This window comes from Macrobrachium nipponense, chromosome 1 (genome assembly GCF_015104395.2).
Source record: "Macrobrachium nipponense isolate FS-2020 chromosome 1, ASM1510439v2, whole genome shotgun sequence".
NCBI lineage: Eukaryota > Metazoa > Arthropoda > Malacostraca > Decapoda > Palaemonidae > Macrobrachium > Macrobrachium nipponense.
Window position 1 is genome coordinate 57,440,846 of NC_087200.1, and position 19,553 is coordinate 57,460,398.

General features: G+C 45.1%; 1 protein-coding gene across 1 annotated transcript in view; it reads right to left on the minus strand.

Moving 5' to 3' along the window:
• Window positions 1-19,553, minus strand: part of LOC135219325 (dipeptidyl peptidase 8-like) — a 257,424-nt gene that overhangs the window by 122,038 nt on the left and 115,833 nt on the right. Inside the window, exons 8-9 of the mRNA XM_064255989.1 lie at window positions 15,137-15,302; window positions 8,995-9,154 (exon numbers count right to left, since the gene is read on the minus strand). Of these exons, the coding sequence (XP_064112059.1) occupies window positions 8,995-9,154; window positions 15,137-15,302 (326 nt within the window). The remainder of the gene's footprint in view (window positions 1-8,994; window positions 9,155-15,136; window positions 15,303-19,553) is intronic.

Below are 19,553 nucleotides of genomic sequence, written 5' to 3' on the forward strand. Positions count from 1 at the left end.
GTCCGAAACAGTTGGCGATCCCGAAACTGTTTCGGAACCAGATCTTGACGAGATCGTTGCACTCGGCAAGTCCATGGAGCTGGTCGTCGACGAGGACGACATCAACGACCTTCTCGAGGAGCACCAAGAGGAGCTTACGACGGATAATCTGAAGGAGTTGGAGACCATGCAACATAACGTCGTTCAAGAGGAGTTCTCTAGCAGCGGCGAGGAAGAGGAGGAGGAGGAGCCTATGACAACGGCAGAAATTAAGGATGTTCTAGCCGCTTTTCATAAAGTGCAATCATTTATTGAAAAAAGACACCCCGAAAAGGCTCACACAGGTCGTCTACTTGCGCAGTTTGACGACGTTTGCCTGAGTCGTTTCAGGAACATTGTGAAAAGTAGGCAGAAGCAATCTTCCTTGGATTGTTATTTTTAAAAGAGGCCTTCAGCATTAGCAGGAGTAAGCAAAAAGGAACAACCACGTGATAAAAAACAGAAAGTTGAAATTCTGTCAAAAGAAAGAAAAAAAAAAGCCTACGTAAAAGTAAAAAAAAAAAATTAAAAATCCAAAAAAAGAAAAAAAAAAAATTTAATTTTTAGTTTTTTTTATAAAGTTTAAGTGTTACAGTTTTGTTAATGTGTTTCGTAAATTTTAGTTTTATAGTTTTCCTTAAATTTTTTATGTGTTTTCGTAAAGTTATGTGTACGTACGTACGTACGTTATCTGCCGTTTGTCCTCCTCCTCTGCCGCCACTTTCGGAGATAGCCTCACTCGAAAGCTAAGCTTCCACATTTTACGTTACACTAATAAGATTTCTTGTACACTAATATACACTTTATTTACAGGTTTTGCATTTTCATTATTAATTTAGGTATTGAATGGTCCAAATTGTTGTAGTATTTCATTGTTTATAGGTCAATTTAGCTTTTTATAGGTCAATTTAGCTTTATCATGAAATTTACTGGGGTGTTTTTGGAGGGCTTGGAACAGATTAGCCATTTTACATGTAAAATGTGGTCCAAGATACGAAAACCTCATGATACGAAAGGCGCCTCGGAACGGATTAATTTCGTATCTCGAGGTACTACTGTATTACAGTCGATGAGTGGGGAGAGAGAGAGAGAGAGAGAGAGAGAGAGAGAGAGAGAGAGAGAGAGAGAGAGAGAGAGAGAGAGAGACAATTACCTTGGTTAGGTTGTTACACTGATAGATATTTACTTGTAAAAGTGAAATAATAATTGTACTGAGAATAATAATAATTTCAATAAAACTTGTTTTACTGTAATCATATTGCATGTATTATCGTGTTACAGTATATGAAGAGAGCAATGATGCGCCCTTTGCATTCTGGTTTTGTTTACATCTAAAATTAATCAGCTGATCACATTTTCCTGATACCATCACTGTCTTTAGTTGCCGAATGGAACTTAATCAGAAATACAATCCTTTCTTAAACTATCAAAACTGGGTACATAATGCGGATTCTATATAATGTTTTTCATATATACATCGCCTAAAGAGGGAAACTATTGTTTTGTTTGTTTCATCGCCATTCTCAAACCGCTAATAACAATACAATTATTGTTCATAAGGCTAAATTGTTCTGAACAGTTACAAACAGCTTTGAGTGCAGCCACACTTGATGTTCTCTGCGTTTTTGTTATAAAAGCATGGGGGAACCTGAAAAGTCATAAAATCTTTTAAAAAATGCCACGAATGGTACTGATGATGATTCGTATGATATCAACGACGAAGCCAAAGACGACTCGCCAGAACCAGACTAGAATTATGATGGCACATGTGACCAATCTTGTGATATGTATGAGAAACTTTTAATGAAAAATTAATATTATGTTATCCTAAAAGTTACTACCGTAATTACACCACCATTGAAATTTCTAAAAGATTACCGAAAGATAAAGGTTGCTGTGAGCGCATCAGAGCAACCATAACTTGATGTTTACATTTTCTCAGCTGGGATCACAAAGATAAAAGTTTGTTTCACTGATTTAGAATTACTCCTGAAATCAGCTATTTGTTGAGAAAATTTGCCAGTAATATATAAGGTAAAAATAGTTTTATTACCTTTATTACCAGTATATTTCATATAATGAATCTTCATGCATATTGGTGGTTAGACATAGCACCGAGGGCGAGGCTAGTCTACTGATACACAACTTAGAATTCAAGGTTTGATTTTTAGAATATGAAATTTTTTTAGACAATTTGTATTTTTCATAGCTACAACCCTGAGGTCTTAACAATAGGATAATTTTCTAGCACCTAGCTGGATCCAGTTAAATCGCAGATGAAAAGCAAGGAATTTTGTGAGATCTGGCAATGTGTGTATATATATATATCGGGTGAAAAGTGGTCAGGAACACGCACTCACGCCACAGAGTTCAGTCTTTCCCAACCCAGGATGTCTTTAGGAAGACAGGGGCAGCTAGAGGTGGGCAGTACAATGTTAAGACCTCAGGTTTGTAGCTATGAAAAATATAAATTGTCTTAAAAAATTTGTTCATATGCGAACAAACCTTCAGTCTTAACAATAGGATAGACTTATATTGGAGGGAGGTACAGACAGCTGGGGGCCTAACCCCCCGTCAAGCTCTAGAAGAAATATCTACCAGAGAGGGACTAATGCCCTTGAGAAGCTAGATACAGTGATATCCAACAGCTGTCACTGAGTGATGTACAATGATATACAGGACGAATAATTGTATAAGGAACTAAAGAGAAACTTTGACTGTCCAATAACAAATCAACGTGCCAGGGTTCATTACCACTCCCTACCCCCCTAGCTAAAGAGCGGAATATATGCTACCAAATAGAGGGTTGCTTATTTGCATACCAAGCGACCAAACTATCAGTATGACTACCTAACTCGCCTGCATCAGAGCAGTCCAGCGAATGGCGTGTCAATTCCTCAACCCGCCTGAAGGAAGAAGGGAAGGTACAAAAGAATGAAAGAGACCAGCCAACTCATTCATTCTCTCATCCACACAATCATCTTAGTAAGATACAATTGTGCCCTGTTAAGGGCAATGGTGACTTACACACACTGTTGGGCAGCCATCACAGGACCCAGGGAAAACTTGTCCACAGATCTGTGGGCAACATCTTTAAGATAGAAAGAGGTGAATGTAGACTGGCCTAACCAAGTACCATCGCTCAGCCCTCTATGAACAGCCAAATTCTTCTTGAAAGCTAGAGGGGGACCAATACCCCTAACATCATGTGCTCTAGTCTGCACAGACATGGCGGTGGAATCATCAAGAGTCAAGTATGCCTGTATGATGGCTTCCAGTATCCAAAAAGAGACTGTATTCTTGGACACCTTTCTTTATACGGCCTGTGCTAACAGAAAACCTACAACAACCTGGCCTAAGGTGCTGTGTCCTTTTAAGGTAGCAACGCTGAACCCTGACAGAATATAATAAAAGCTCTTGAGAATCACCGCCCACAAAGTCATCCAGTGATGGAATGGAAAAGAAGGCAAACCTATTATCATGCACTAAGGGATTCTGGGTCTTAGCCACGAATTCTGGGACAAATTGGACACTGACCCCCAACCCCTAGTGTGCTTCACATCATAGCTCTGATCGTGCAGGTCCCCCCACTCTCTTCGAAGACACCAAGGCCGGGAGGAAAACCATTTTGAGTGTCATGTCCCTGTCAGACAAACAATGCAGAAGCTCATATGGAGCTTTAATGAAACTTCTCCAGACCAATGAAACATCCCATGTCGGGGCTTGAGCTTTCTGGGAGAACATGACTACTCAAACCCTTTAACTAGCAAGGAAAGTTCCCTGGATGAGGAGAGGTCGATACCTCTAAGACGTAACACTAAACTCAGGGCTGCCCTGTAGCCTCTAATAACGGAAACAGACAAATCTTTCTCATCTTTGAGGAAGGTCAAAAAGTCTGCCATGTGCTGAATACAGGTTCCGAGTGGAGAAAAACCCAGTTTACAACACCAATCACAGTAAGTTGCCCATTTACCTTGGAAAACTGCAGAGGTCAACCTTCTGAGACTGGTGGACATTGTCTTGCTGTCCTCTGATAAAAGCCTCTTGCTCGGAGGAGATAGTTGATAGCCTCCAACCGTAAAGAGACAGGGATTCTACTGACTGGTGGAACCTTTCTGCATGGGGCTGTCACAAAAGATGCCGCCAGGGGGGAGTTTCCCTCGGTAACTCCAACAACGACGACAGCAGATCTGGAAACCATTCCGACTGCGGCCACAGAGGGGCTACCAAAGTCATCCTCAGACTATGTAAACTCATCAACCTGTTCAGGACTTGACGGATCAAACAAAATGGAGGGAAGGCATACACCTCCAGGTTGTCCCAGGGATGTTGGAATGTGTCCCCCGCTAACACTAGAGGATCTGGAGCCACCGAACAGAGTATCTCCAGTTTCCTGTTGAATTGGGTCACAAAAAGGTCCAGCATGGGCCTCCCCCAAACCTGCAGGAGCTTGTCTGCCACTACCAGATGAAGAGACCATTCTGTGCCTAGGATCTGATCCCGACGACTGAGCTTGCCTGGGATATACCTGGCTGAGAGCTCTACCGAATTGTTAACCGCCCACTGGTGAACCTCGACAGCTAAGGTGTGAAGTTGATATGAAACCCTGCTTGTTCACATAAGCGACCACCGTGGTGTTGTCCAACTTGAGAACAACAGAATGACCCTCTACTTTCTCCTGAAATTCCTTCAGACCCAGAAAGGTTGCCTTTAACTCTAAGATGTTGATATGCTGCTGTTTGTCCTCCAAACTCCAAATAACCGAGGTAATGAGGCTACCTAAATGAGCACCCCAACCTGCGTGGGAGGCATCTGAAAACAGATGGAAGTCCGGGGGAAGAGAACGCTGAGGAACACCCTTCAAGAGATTCCGGTCGCCCAACCGCCAACGAAGGTCTTCTCTCACTTCTAGAGACAGAGGAACCCTTATTAGGAGCGAGTCCCCTGCCAGAGACCAGAATTCTCTCAAGTCTCCATTGCAGAGGCCAAAGATGAAGTTGCCCATGAGGGACCAGCTTCTCCAGAGAAGACAAAATTCCCAGAACCAGCTTCTCCAGACAAGACAAAATTTCCAGAAGAACCTGCCCCTGATGAGCTGACCTGATGTGGCTTCGATAGGAAGTCGCGCGCCACCACTCGCAACTTCTCTAACCTTTGATCCGACGGGAAAACCCTTGAAACTGCTGTATCGATGACCATGCCCAGATAGAGGATCCTTTGACTGGGTACGAGGTTTGACTTCTCTTGATTTACCATGATGTCCAGTTCCAGACAAAACCGAAGCAGACAATCTCTGTCCTGCAGCAGCTTCTCCCTGGAACCGGCCAGGACCAACCAATCGACAAGGTATCTCAGCAAATGGATCCCCTGAGCATAGGTCCACCTTGAGACGAGAGAGAAGATCCTTATGAACACCTGAGGGGCTGTGGTCAGCCCGAAGCACATGACTTTGAACTTGAAGACCTTGTCTCCGAGAGAGAAGCGAAGGAACTTTCTGGCAGACGGATGAATAGGGATCTGGAAATATGCGTCCTTCAAATCTATCAACAGCATGAAGTCGCTTTCCCTCACAGATGCCAACACTGATTGCAGGGTCTCCATCTTGAACCTTGTTTTCCTGATGAAATGATTCAAGGTAGATAAGTTGATCACAGGTCTCCAACCACCTGAAACCTTGAGCACCAAGATGTAACTGTAAAACCCCGGAGACGGACGCACAACTTCCTCTATCGCATCCTTGTCCAGCATCTGCTCTTCCTCCTGGAGAGCCAAGAACTTTAGAGAATCTGGGGGATACATCTGCTTGAGCAGAGGCTTGTCCAAGAGTGGGGGAGAGAAGTCAAATGGCAATAGATACCCCACCCAAAGGACATCTACTACTACCAACTCCTCTGCCCCATAACTCTGCCACTTGGCCCATTGGCCCTCCAAGCACCTCCCCACCCATGGCACAAGAAAGGGAGAGGCGCCTATCCTACAGACAACCCCCTTACCTCTGTCCCTGGGGCCCCATCTCAACTTAAATGAGTGGGAGCGAAAGGGACATTGGTCCTCTGACCTAGACTGGGACGAACGGGAAGGCCCTGCCGAAACCAAACTCCTAGACGGCATACCAGGTGACGATCATCGTGACTGCTGCTGGGCAGGGGGAGGAGGAGCCGGACGCCTCCGAGGACGAGAGAACTAACTTTGATACAGCCTGGTGCACTAACCTGTCCTTTGTGTCAGCCTGGTGTCGGTCTATCGTGTCCTCCAGCTCAGTCTGAGGGAACAGAAACTGAGATTCCAAAAGGTCCCCATTCCTCAACGTCAACAAGGACTCGGAGACCACCGATCTTCCTATCCTGGACAAAGCCGCATCTCTTCTGATCAGAAGATATTAGCCAATAAATTGACACTGAAGTGTGCGAGATACGAGAACGCCTTGCCCCCAGACTGCAACAAACTGGCAAGAGAAGAAGCACTCACCAACCCCTCTGGGGACCTGTTAGACGCTATCTTGGCAATGGCCATAGACCCGAGGTCCAACCAAGGAACCATCTGTAACGTGGAGGCTGCCGTAGACTCCAAAGCTGAGGCATTCTGTGGAGACAAGGGTGGAGCCACTGACCTCAACTGCTCCAAAGTCAACCCTGGCTTCAGACAAATGATGTCCGGATTAAGATGACTTGACATCAAGTAGGCAGAGTTTGTAGCATAGTACTTCCTATGCATCACTGGTGGCAGGGGAAGCAACTTGGAAAAACCCCTTGAGCAAAGAGACCCATCCCGATCTGAAACAGAGGTGTCAAACACTCGAAATAGAATAAGAATCCCTCGGAGTCGAACCCCGGGCAGCACCAAGGAGGGGGGGCAGACAAACACCCCTGCTGCACTATTTCCGTGCTCACAACCTTTGATCTCTTGACAGGCGCTTTGAGATCCTTACGGCAACAAATAGGCCCTGGCATTGGAGAAGCGGAAGAATTAGCAACATGTGCTTGAACGTGTGAGGTTGCAACATTTGCGACTCGATGCAGAGGATGACGCAGCCACTGCAGATTGTACAGAAGATGAAACAGTAACACTCTCAGGAACACTAACATCCCAAGAACACGGGCGTGCCACTCCTCACTCATAGACGTAGAAAAGGAGAGGAAGACAGCACTGACTCCTTACACAATCTCTTTGCAGGAAGAGGGGGTGACGCAACACACTTGCTTCCAGTCCTCCCAGCCGACATGGCAGCAAACCTATATTCTAAAATAAGAGGCAAATCTCTTAAGAACTGCCTGACATAAAGCCTCAGATGGATCAGCAAGAGAAGGGGCCGACAACATGCAAGGGAGATGCAGCGAACTGGATGGCAGTGATGACATCACAGGAGCAAATGATGACGACACAGATGAGCAAGGCAGCGCAGCGGAGGAAACTGGGAGTGACACCATCAATGGAAGTGATGTCACTAGTGGCACTGACGTATCAGCTTCCCCTCGACCCGAGAAGGAAGCTGGCGGAGGGATACAAAATGGTTGACCCCTGACGTCACCAACAGCACCGATGCCATGGCTTCCCTCTAACTCAAAGAAGTGGCATGTGTCACTGGCAGAGCAATACAATATGGCTGACCTCGGCTACCAACAAACACGAGGCCAGGAGGCGGGGGGAGAGCTTTGGTAGCCTGAGGAGGGAGGAGGCGAGCATCCAAAAAGTGCATCAGGGAGGGTGGACCCCGTAAACAAAGCAACCCCCAGAACGCCGCCATTTTGGATGCTTCTCTCTCTCTAAAACAAAAGAAACTGATGCAAATGCCTCCTCCCTCTTGGGAAGTAAATTAATTCCCGAGGAAGAGGGGGCCGACATTACATAATAAATCAGCCTGAGGGCCTCCCAATATTTCCAACGACGAATCGATGGAAGAAAAGGAAGGAGACAAAGGCACTACACTAGTACGAGATGTGACTGCAGCAAGAAACGAAGCATCGGGAAAAGAAGATGAAATATACTATAAAATAACTTCCACTGCTCTCTAGGCCATGCATAACATTCTGGGCAGGGATTTGTTATGGTACAAACATTAGAACGACACCTACTGCAAGTCGTGTGGGGGTCTGTCGCTGAAGAAGCCAGGAAACAAGAACACGGGAAACCTTGAGTACTCGGGCACACATGCTGGCGAGACCGAGGAGCAAGAGCAGCCATAATACAAGCGTGCGTACACACAGAATCACAAGTGAAAACGAGCAATGTAATGGGTAAAAGGATGAGAGAGGACAACCACGACTCTCACCCAGGCGGTTAAGAAAAAGACTAAATGATCCTATTGTTAAGACCAAAGGTTTGTTCACGCATGAACAATGTAGTATAAGACTATCCCAAATTTTTAGGGGTGAATTTTAGGGATTTAAAGGTCGTCTTATACGCAGAAATATACAGTACATTACTTTGTTTCATTTCCCTTTAACCTTCAAATGCCAATATGACAGAGAGAGAGAGAGAGAGAGAGATGAGAGAGAGAGAGAGAAGAGAGAGAGAGGACGAGAGAGAGAGAGAGAGAGAGAGAGAGAGAGAGAGAGAGAGAGAGAGAGTGTGTGTGTTCTGGTATTACTGGATGTTTTTCAAACAACACAGGTTTTCAAGTATTCACACTGAAGTGCTATATTTTCTTAATTCTGCTGATTCAGAGTTGGTTTTAATGGCATGGCATGTGCATAGGCTAGGCTAGAATTTTAAGGTAGTCTAACACAGGCTAAGCATATTACATTTTACCTTCATTTTGCAGTAATCTGCACATCAATTTCAAAAACAGTGCATTACAGCATTATCAAGAAAACCATGTCAAGTCAAATGTTTCCTGCTCCCCCCCCCCCCCCCCCCCCCCCCCCCCACCTTATAATAGGGAAGTGCCTCTAACCAGGGAACCTAATCTTAAGAAAAACCATAATATGGAAGTCTAGCGACATCTACTGTAAAGTGTATCTATGTTAAGTTCCTTACTTTGGTCTTCATGGGATGGCTGGTCTTCTGATGAGGTTGGAGGCTGCAACTGTGTTAAAATTAGGTAGAGATGGCGATGGCCTGTCTCTTCACTAGCCCATACAAGCATTCTCTGAGAAGGGTCACTGTGATTACGCCACCAATATAATAAATTATGTACCTGCAATGAGAAAAATACACTTCAGTTTAATAAGTGAAAATTACATCAAACACCACAAATCTCACAAAAACTAGATTTTTTTTTTATAAAACATCTGGAATCTGTCGACTAAAAAATTTCCAACATTACAACAAACTTTTTAAGGTACTGACAATTTATTGATGAAAAATATTCTGGGTATTCCTAAAACTATCATTCTACTATAACTGGATAATTGTCAAATGGTAGTTAACCATTCTAATAGCTTCCTTTAATCAACTGATAGTTCATCCTACTCTATTTTCAGGAAAAAAATTTATGTATACCTTCGAGCATTCACCTATTTTAAATATATATTTATCTTCAATCTAGTATAACCCCTTCCTGGTTGATAGTCATCTCAACCTCACTTTCCCTCACATTTACCGTCATACTGTAAGGACGACATTCGTACTGAATGTCCGCACTTCCTCCTAAATACCTTTTTATCTCTGTACATGTCCTTTTCTTTTCATATGCTAAAATGTAGAGCGATTCACAGCCTTTCCGCCAGTGTACACATCATGTGAATATGTTTCCTCTACACCAAAATATATGTGTATTTTTGACTGTGAAGAAACACAATCACAGCAGGGGCTCTGTCACTTTTGTTTATGTTAGTTCGTGTGTGTGTGTGAGGGACAATACGTTTCTCTCCTTGTCTGACTCAGTCCTCACAATTGGTGACTTCCTGGATTTAGGACTATTGGCCCTACCCCAGAAAACCTTTAGCAGACTCATTACAGCATTTAGTTTAGGTTTTCTGGAGTTCCTATCCGTGGTCGACCACAACGCCATTAGTGGACTCAAAACAGCATGTCCCCTACAGGAGTGTTTTGGCGTTCATCTTCATGGTTTGGCCCGCTATTTACGACATCTGTCAACCGTAGGCGAGAGATGTCAGACTTAAGAGAACTCTCATTAAAATTGGGAGCTGCCCGTCGCCCTCCCCTCAAGGTTCCTCGATGCCCCGACCCGCCGCTCGATCCATGACCTCCTAAAGTGGTTCCTCGCTCGTGACTGCTGCACCGTTGAAGCCCCACTCCATACAGTTGCCGCCCTTCTCCAGACAGAATGTCACAGACTGGCTACACCACTCGGAGATCCAGTTCTGAATCCACGGGATCACCAGGGAGGGAGCCAAGGCGGACCTCATCACCACAGCCTTCCCGGAACTTATTTAACTGCCTTGCCCCGTGGATGTTCAGCAAAACCAGTGAGCTGCCCTTCGAAGGCCTGAAGACCCAGATTATCCAGGCCTTCTCCCTCCCGATCCCAGAGATGGCCACCTGCATCTTCGACCTGGTGGCTCGGTCGAAGGCCCTGAGACTAGCCTGGCATGTGCTCCAGGACCTGGTACTGCTGCCGGAGGTGGACCCCCAAGGCTGCAGGAAGGAGGTAGACCTCCTGAAGCAGCTCTTCCCCGCCAGCTCTCACCACAGGTACACAGCCACATCCCCTACGTGGATGACCGGGACATGGAGAGCCTGGTAGAGCAGGCCCACAGCCTGTACACTGCCACCCGGGCCGCGAGACTCACCTTCCCACCGTCAGCCAACAACCTGCAGCAGGAGAAGTCCGAGGAGGCCGGGATCAATGCAGCTCTCCTTGGGAGGAGAACCCCGCAGCCCCGCCATAACACCAGCTGGTGTCACTTCCACTGCAAATTCTGGAGTGGGGCAAAGCAGTGTCAGTGCCCCTGCTCCTTCACGCCTTGAAGAAGACGAAGGAGGTGGCGCCCAATGCCGCTCCTTTGGCAGCAGCAGTAACAAAGTCCCTCCCCAGAGGATTTTACGTCAAAGACACCATCTCCAGCCACAGGATGTTGGTCGACACTGGTGTCATGCAGTCGGTGTTCCCTCCGTCGGCAGAGGATTGCAGCCGCGCCCCGGATGCCCCGACCGCCCTCGTAGCTGCCAATAGAACCCCCATCCGCTCCTACGGCACCAGGACCAAGACCATCGCGTTCCTGGGCCGGACCTACACCTGGCTCTTCGTCATCGCCGACATACAGATTCTTCTCTTGGGAACGGACTTCCTTGCCCACCATGGGCTCTTAGTAGACGTGGCCCGCCAACGCCTCCTCGACACCAAGACCTGCCTCTCTCGTCCACTCACCACAGGACCCAGGGCGCCCACCATCTGCTCCATTTTTCCCCAAAGATATGCCTCCCTCCTACAAGAGTTCCCAGATGTCTTCTGCCCCGAGCTTTGCCAGGTAGCCATGGTTGCACTCAAGGTGGTGTATATCACTATATAGACACCGAGGGCCCCTCGATGCATGCCAAGTTCCACTGCTTCTTGCCGAAGCTCCTGCAGGAAGCCAAGACCACATCGTGGAAATGGAGAAGATGGGTGGGTTTCTGCAGAAAAGCTGCAAGTCCATGGGCACCCCTCCTCCACATGGTGAAGAAGGCAGATGGAACCTGGAGGCCCTGCGGTGACTACCATCGCCTGAACCTTGTCAAAATGCCCAATAGCTATCCTTTGCCAAACATGCAGGACCTCACTGGGCCTCTCCACGGAGCCAAGATCTTTGTGTTCGCCTTCTCCACTTTCAGCCTCAGGAAGGCTGGAACCACCTCCCAATGCCTCATTGACAGCATTCTTGGCGATTTACCTTTCTGTGTCTGTTATGTGGACGAGATCCTTATATTATCCAGATTGCCGGAGGAGCACCTGAACCACATCTGGGCCGTCCTCGAGCGCCTACAGGAGAACAGACTTGTCGTCCATTTTGATAAATGCACCTTCAGCTTGGAGAAGGTGGATTTCCTCGGCCACAAGATCACCCCAGCAGGAGTTCGTCCCATGGCATCAAAGGTGGCTGCAGTGGAGAAGTTCCTGACACCGACAACCGTCAAGGTCCTCCAAGAGTTAATTGAGATGGTGAACTATTACCAGAGGATCATCCCGGACATCATCAGCACCATGTCCTGAAGAGCAAACCAAAGAAGCTGACATGGACCTCACTCACTACCGATGCCAGCAACATTGCCTGTGGCGCCATCCTGGAACAGCTGGTCAACAGGTCCCCACGCCACTAGCCTCCTTCAGTGGGAAGCTGAAACCCACCGATACCCGATACAGTACCTTTGACCACAAGCTCCTTGCTGTATGCCAGGCTGCCCACCACTTCAAGTATCTTCTTGAAGGCGTCCCATTCACCATAAGGACGGACCACCAGCTGCTGGTCCGCACCTTCGTCAAGGCAGGCAATGCTTGGTCTGTAAGGCAGCAATGTCACCTCGCGGCCGTCTCCAAGTTCGGGTGCTTCATTGAATACGTCCCATCTCGATGGTTGAGATGTACTCCCTTCACCTCGGCATAGACTACGAGGACCCAAAGCGTGAGAACGCCTCCAACCCTGAAGTAACAGCCTACCGGACCACCATCACCGCCCTTCGTTGAGAGGACATCCCCATCGGCCCCTCCAAGATGACGCTCCTCTGCGACATTAGCACCAGGCCCCCTCACCCCCGGATACCTGCCTCCCATAGGAAGCAGGTGTTCAACGTGATCCAGTCTCTCTTACCCGTTGTCCCACACGACAACCAGACTCATGACCAAGAAGTTCGTGTGGCACGGCATCAAGAGGGATTCCTGGGAGTGGGCCAGGAACTGCATTGTGTGCCAGAGCAGCAAGATGGGAAGGCACACCGAATCAGGGATAGGCTCCTTCCCTCAGCCCAGGCGAAGATTTGGACACATGTCAACGTCGTCAGGCGCCCACCCCCACATTCCAACGGTGCTAGATACCTCCTGCCTGACATTGATCGACCAGTCTACCAAGTGGCCTGAGGCTACCCCGATGTCAGAGGCCACTGCAGATGCCTGTGCCGAAGCCCTCCTGTCCAGCTGGATCAGCCGCTTCGGAGTACCAGATGATATCATGACAGACAGGGGACCCGCCTTCACCTCAGAACTCTGGACCTCCCTGGCACGCCTGATGGGGACTAAGCACCACACCACCATGTCCTACCCTACAACCCCGCAGCCAACGGCATGGTTAAGAGAATTCAGTGTTCCCTCGAGGCTTCCCTGATGGTCCGCTGCATAGTCTCCAACTGGAAGGTACGACTACCGTGGGTCCTCCTCGGTCTCCACACCGCCCCAAGAGCCGATGGCGATCCGTCTCCGGCAGAGCAAGTGTATGACGAGGCCCTAAAGTGCCAGGCAAATTCTTTCCCGTCGACAGCGACAACCCCGACATTCCCCTGGCAAGACTCCAGGCACCCACCCAGAAGTTTGTCCCCTGCCAGGAGACCGACAGGAGGAAGCAGTTCCGCCTGAATCAACCGCCTCAAACCCGCTGTCATTCCCGACGAAGACAACCCCGCAGAAGGCCCTCACAGAACTCCACCTTGGAACGCAGTGCTACTGGAGTCCTTCAGCGGCCCTACACATTGCCGGGGCCACCAAAGGAAAGTAGTTAAACCCCCCAGGTCCACCACCAGGGGCAGCATCCTGCTTCCCAACTCACCAGACAACGAGGACCCAGAAGACGTTCCCCGACAAATATCATCACCAATCAATCATTGTCTTGGGGGGAGAGCATTTGTAAGGACAACATTCGTACCGAATGTCCGCCCTTCCTCGTAAATACCTCTTTATCTCTGTACATGTCCTTTTCTTGTTATATGCTAAAATGTAGAGCGATTCACTGTGTTTCCGCCAATGTACACATCATGTGAATAAGTTTCCTCTACACCAAAATATGTGTATTTTTGGCTGTGAATAAACACAATCCCTTTTTGTTTATGTTTGTTTGTGCATGCGTGACGGACACTACCTTTCTGTCTGCACATCGCCTTTATGTACAGCCTTTCTCTGGAATAAAGTTAGTTAGAGCTCTCTCTTTGTCTGACTCAGTCCTCACAATACCACTGAATTCAAGAGATTCCTGTCACTCCTTTACCTTTCTTGATAATTCTTCTTTAAAGCTAAAATGTTCTCTGACAGTAATGTAAAGAGTACTTAAATCCATAACTGATACAGCAGACATATACATATATCAATACATTACACAATAAAACAGCAGTGCAATGACACCCAATGCCCCTCTGTCTCTCTGTCTGTCTCTCTCATAGTTTACCTTGAGGTGATGTATACATGTACATTTCACACATGTATATATGTGCATATATGAAAAATATAAGTAGGTAACACTTCATTACTGCATTAATTACAATACTGTACTGCATTAAATACATACCAATAAGAATACTGTACCAGAGAGAGCCGGGAGAGGGACACAGAGGTATGTAGGTTACTTAACGCAATGCGTACGTGAAAGTATACACCCGCAGGCTAGCCTATAAGCTAGATTTACACACCTTGACATTAAAAACAATCATGTACTCATCTTTCATTGAGCTTATTGAAAACTTATTCTAATAACAGCACTACATAATAAATGATTTTTTATGCTCAAAAACAGCTTTTTTTATTCTTTGCAAATTTAAGCAATCATAAATTCACTGTAACCATCAGTTATCCATCAGAAGCAGAGGAGATGGTATGGAGAGTGCTATGTTTTCTGCTAGACCTAAGCTGCCTCTCTTATTTTCTCTTGTAAATTGGAACAGAATTATTATTCAAGAGATTTTTCATCATGTTCTTGTAGCATGCTTTGTCCAAGTTTTTTTTCTATACTGTAGCAATATATTACAGTAACATTTTCATTTAATTGTGAACAAATTTTTTTCTTTATATTCTCTTTTGAAAATGCTGGTCTTACACAACACCAAATATGACAAATACCAAAACCACTTATCCCAATTCAGCAGTTGCCTACATAATATCAAAGGTCCTTTTTGCATAATTTCTGTGAATCTACAAAAGAATTAAGTTTACTGTACCTTCAAATAAATGAATAACAACGTATCTAATATCCTTGATCACAGATACATAATTAGAAAAAGTTGACAACAAAATTCAAGAAAGCAATAGTACTATACTCACATCTATCCAGGTGTTTGAATGCTGAGAGATAATTATGTGGGGAGCATATAAAAGAGATGAAGGGGAAGAAGGAGAAGCAGGACTCTTCTGACCAGTAAAAGATGACAAGGACAATAGAATTAACTCTAAACGTTGCTGTCGACGATCCAGCATTTGACACCATATTCTGAAATTAAAACGATGAAACATTAAAACAATGTCATTAATCATGTCAACTACCTACAGATGAAATATCAAATATTAGAGTGATCTGGAAAAAAACAGCAATTGGTGTAGTCATTGGGAAAACTAAGACTACATGCCAGCAAAGCTAAGCTATGTAAAGGTCTAGTTTTTGCTTCAAGTGTACCTAATCACAGGCCTTATAAGCATTATCAGGTACTGCTGCCTGACAGCTAAATACTGTATGTCAGGCTTCATTTGTCTACAGGGATTACAGAATTAACGCTGCATCCTTCAGGTCCTTTGTACTATCAAAACAAAATTATTCACCATCCTTTTTGCCCGGAAAACTCTCTGATTCACCACTCAAAGTGACTTCCTTCTCTCCACCCATACATAGCAACATAAATGCACTGTACAGTGGTACCTCGAGATACGAAAGGCTCAACTTACGAAAAACTCGAGATACGAAAGCCGACACGAAAAATTTTACTGCTCTACATACGAAAAGTTTTCAAGATAGGAAAGGTTTCTGAAAGTCCGAGATTCGCCCGATAACAATTTTGAAATTCGCGCCGCGCGCCGCCATCTTTGTTCTAGTAGACTCGCCACCATCCTCCTGCTCTCCCATTGGTTCCTGATGCTAGCCAAGCCATGAGATCCTTCTCTCCTATTAGACAGCATCCCTCCCATCATGCATCTTACGTGGTGGCGTGCCTTCGCTCGGCCACTTCGCACCCGAAGCTTTATCGTACGCATGCGGCATTCGTTCAGTCCAACGATTTCGTTTAGTATCGTAAATTCGTTAGTCATTTCGTTGTGCTACTTTATCGTGTTGTGAGAACCTAATTAGTATACGTACTACATACGTAACTTAATTACGTACAGTACATATAGTCATGGGTCCCAAGAAAGTTGCTGAAGTTCACAGAAAGAAGAGAATGCTTTCTATGGAGACAAAGATGGAGATAATAAAAAAGTATGAAGCTGGCTTGCGGTTGAGTATGATCGCTAAGGAATACGGCCGAAATCTGTCAACGATAGGCACCATCCTTAAGCAGAAGGAAGCCATCAAAGCAGCTACACCATCCAAGGGCGTGACTATTTTGTCCAACATGAGGAGCCATGTGCATAATGAAATGGAAAGGCTGCTTCTTGTATGGATCGAGGACAAAGAAATCGATGGTGGTACGATAACCGAGACGGCAATCTGCCAGAAGGCCAGCGCTATTTTTGGCGATTTGATTGCCCAAGCCGAAGACGACGGCGGAGAGGGGACATCAACGGCAACCCCAGAGTACAAGGCTTCTCATGGGTGGTTCGAAAAATACCGTAAACGGACTGGCATCCATTCGGTGGTGAAGAAATTGAAATTATGTAAAGAATAAAAAAGTAAAAAGAAATGTAAAAATAAAAAAAAAGACAAAATAAATTTTATTTTAAGTTTTTTGTAAAGTTAAGTATATTACAGTTTTGTTAATGTGTTTTGTAAAGTTTAGTTTGTTTTTCTGACATTTTTTTAGTTTGTTTTTCTGACATTTTTTTGTGTTTCGTAAAGTTAAGTGTACGTATCTGCCGTTTGTCCTCCTCCTCTGCCGCCACTTTCGGAGATAGCCTCACTCGAAAGGTAAGCTTCCACATTTTACATTACAGTAATAATATTTCTTGTACACTAATATACACTTTCTTTACAGGTTTAGCATTTTTATTATTAAGTTACGTATTGAATGGTCCAAATTGTTGTAGTATTTCATTGTTTATAGGTCAATTCACCTTTATTATGAAATTTACTGGGGTGTTTTTGGAGGGCTTGGAACGGATTAGCCATTTTACAGGTAAAATGTGGTCCAAGATACGAAAACCTCATGATACGAAAGGCGCCTCGGAATGGATTAATTTCGTATCTCGAGGTACTACTGTATATTATTTTTCACAAATATGTACCACTTTATATTCAATTCACTCTAGAGTAATACACAACCAAGGGAAATTATAATTGACGAGTGCTTTGTCACCAACGGGATTTGAACTGCTGTCTGGTTTTAAAACAAAGAAGTGCAGTTACTTTTGACCAATGATCCATCAAGAGTGATAGAAGTTGATATTAAATCTCCTGTACATTTACCTGTCAAATTAAGGATCTGTATTTAAAATTGACATCGATCAACAAACCTCCAACAGATAACAGACTGGCAAGATTGTAGCATGTGGCTAATTATGAATTTGTCTCACATACACTGGCATTTTATATATTCGGAAACATTAAGCCAAATACATTTGTGCATGACGGAGGTAGTGTTCTAAGCCAGATTTGGTTGTTTAGAGGGACTTAACACTTAAGTAAAAGCTGAGTTGTTGTAGCAGACAGGTTCTATTGGTGAGAAACATGGCAAAGCAACATTCCTTCATTGCTTTCAAAAGTACACGAGGCCTTGGTCTGTGATTTTATAATGATTACATGCACTTGTCATTAACTATTCTGAAAATTTTCTGGATAACAATAAAACTTCAATTCATACACAGCATATCAAAATAATTTGGTGAAATGTAAAGGAGTGCATTAAGAAGCATGGTAAAAAAAAAAAAAAAAACTTTGACTATCTAGAAAAAGATCTGTTCAATTTTTTATTCAAAACAAGCAGTCTACTCCATCAATCCTCTACTCCTGAGGCAACTTGTACCCACTTAACTCAGTCTGGCAGCAACCCATTAACCATTAGATTCTGAGTCAGAAGATGAGGTAGAGCCTCAGCATGGGCTTTTATATATAAAGTAGATTTATTTATGAAGTAATTCTTTTCTACATGATAGGCTTGTTTAGAATTCAGTAGGTGAAACTATGCATTATTTTTCCAGTTAAATTCCCTTTCTCCAGCTGTCAATCTGGGGCATCCTGGTAGGAACTGAGGGGTCTTTGTGGGGGAGACCACAGAAAAATCACAATTTCTTAAAGTAAATTGTATTTTTCCTAAGTACGCAAACCTGAGGTCCTTTGCATAAGGAATTACGGCCATTAAATTGTTGAACAAGGTGGTTAGGCAGTAACTATTGTCTGGTAGGCCCACCTGCCTGGATGTAAAAACTCCACTTTGCCTTTTGGTCCAGGTTCAGATTGAGGGGTGGCATGAGGTGGGCATTAATGTAAAGGACCTCAGGTTTGTATGCTTTTGTATGGTTACGAAGAATACAATTGACTTTAAAAAACCGTGATTTGTTCCTACACGATAAACAAACCCTTGGTCCTTTACATGGAGGAAGACTCACTGATTGGTGGGAGGAATATGAGTGAGCGTCTAGAACTGACTGGAGTTCTGCACACCTGAGCTATTCCTCCTGGTTGTAAGAGCGAGGAGTGCCCTGCCTCCGACAATGTGATCAGAGTATAGGAGCTGCATGATCAAGAGTCAAACTTATGGGCCTTTTCGAAATGAGTGAATCGTAATTCATCCAAAAAAGGGCTGGGAAGAATATTTCAAAAGTTGAAGGCATTAATGCAAAGTTCTGGGAAGGGATTGCATTATTGCCAGTCTCCTTCCTCCCCTTGCTAGAGGAAGGAGCAGGATTGCTTCTATGATTCTGATAAGAAAAGCAGAAAGGAAGCTCGATGTGTAAGCTTACCACATCAATCGCCCAACCAGCAGCCAGTGTAAGTTCGAGTCGTATCCTCAACCCTAAGGAAGAGGAGTAGAAGGACGAGGTGGGGAAGGTGGAGAGGCCAATCACTCTTGCATCCTTTTTACCTCTACAACCGTACACCAAAGGCAAGATGCAATTTGTCCTCTTGAAGGAACCAGGCAAGCAAACACAAACTGCAAGCATCCACCACCGGTCCAAGGAAAGGAGGTTCCAAGGACTTGTGGGCAAACCCAAAGGAATAAAGATATAAATATGGTCGCAATGAAACCATCTATCTTCCAGTGCAAAATATTCTTCGGAGTAATGAAATGTACCCATCCACTGGACTATCCAACTGCAGAGAAGTCTCGCACGATTTCGTAAGACTCGGAGAAAGACATGTCATCGGACACTTCTGCAACGGCAGTTAAGCAGTGGATAAAGACACCGACATTCAATGATGGGCGTCGATCCTTCATGGGTACAGCAACACACCAATAAGACAAAGTAATGACTGATCTGGATCAACCATTACAAAGTCCACAGAGTAGCTGATGAAGGACTCGGACTCATCTACAGATGCCGACTGACAGTGCTGCCATGCATCCGAGACGTAGTCACAACATGACACCTGTCTTTT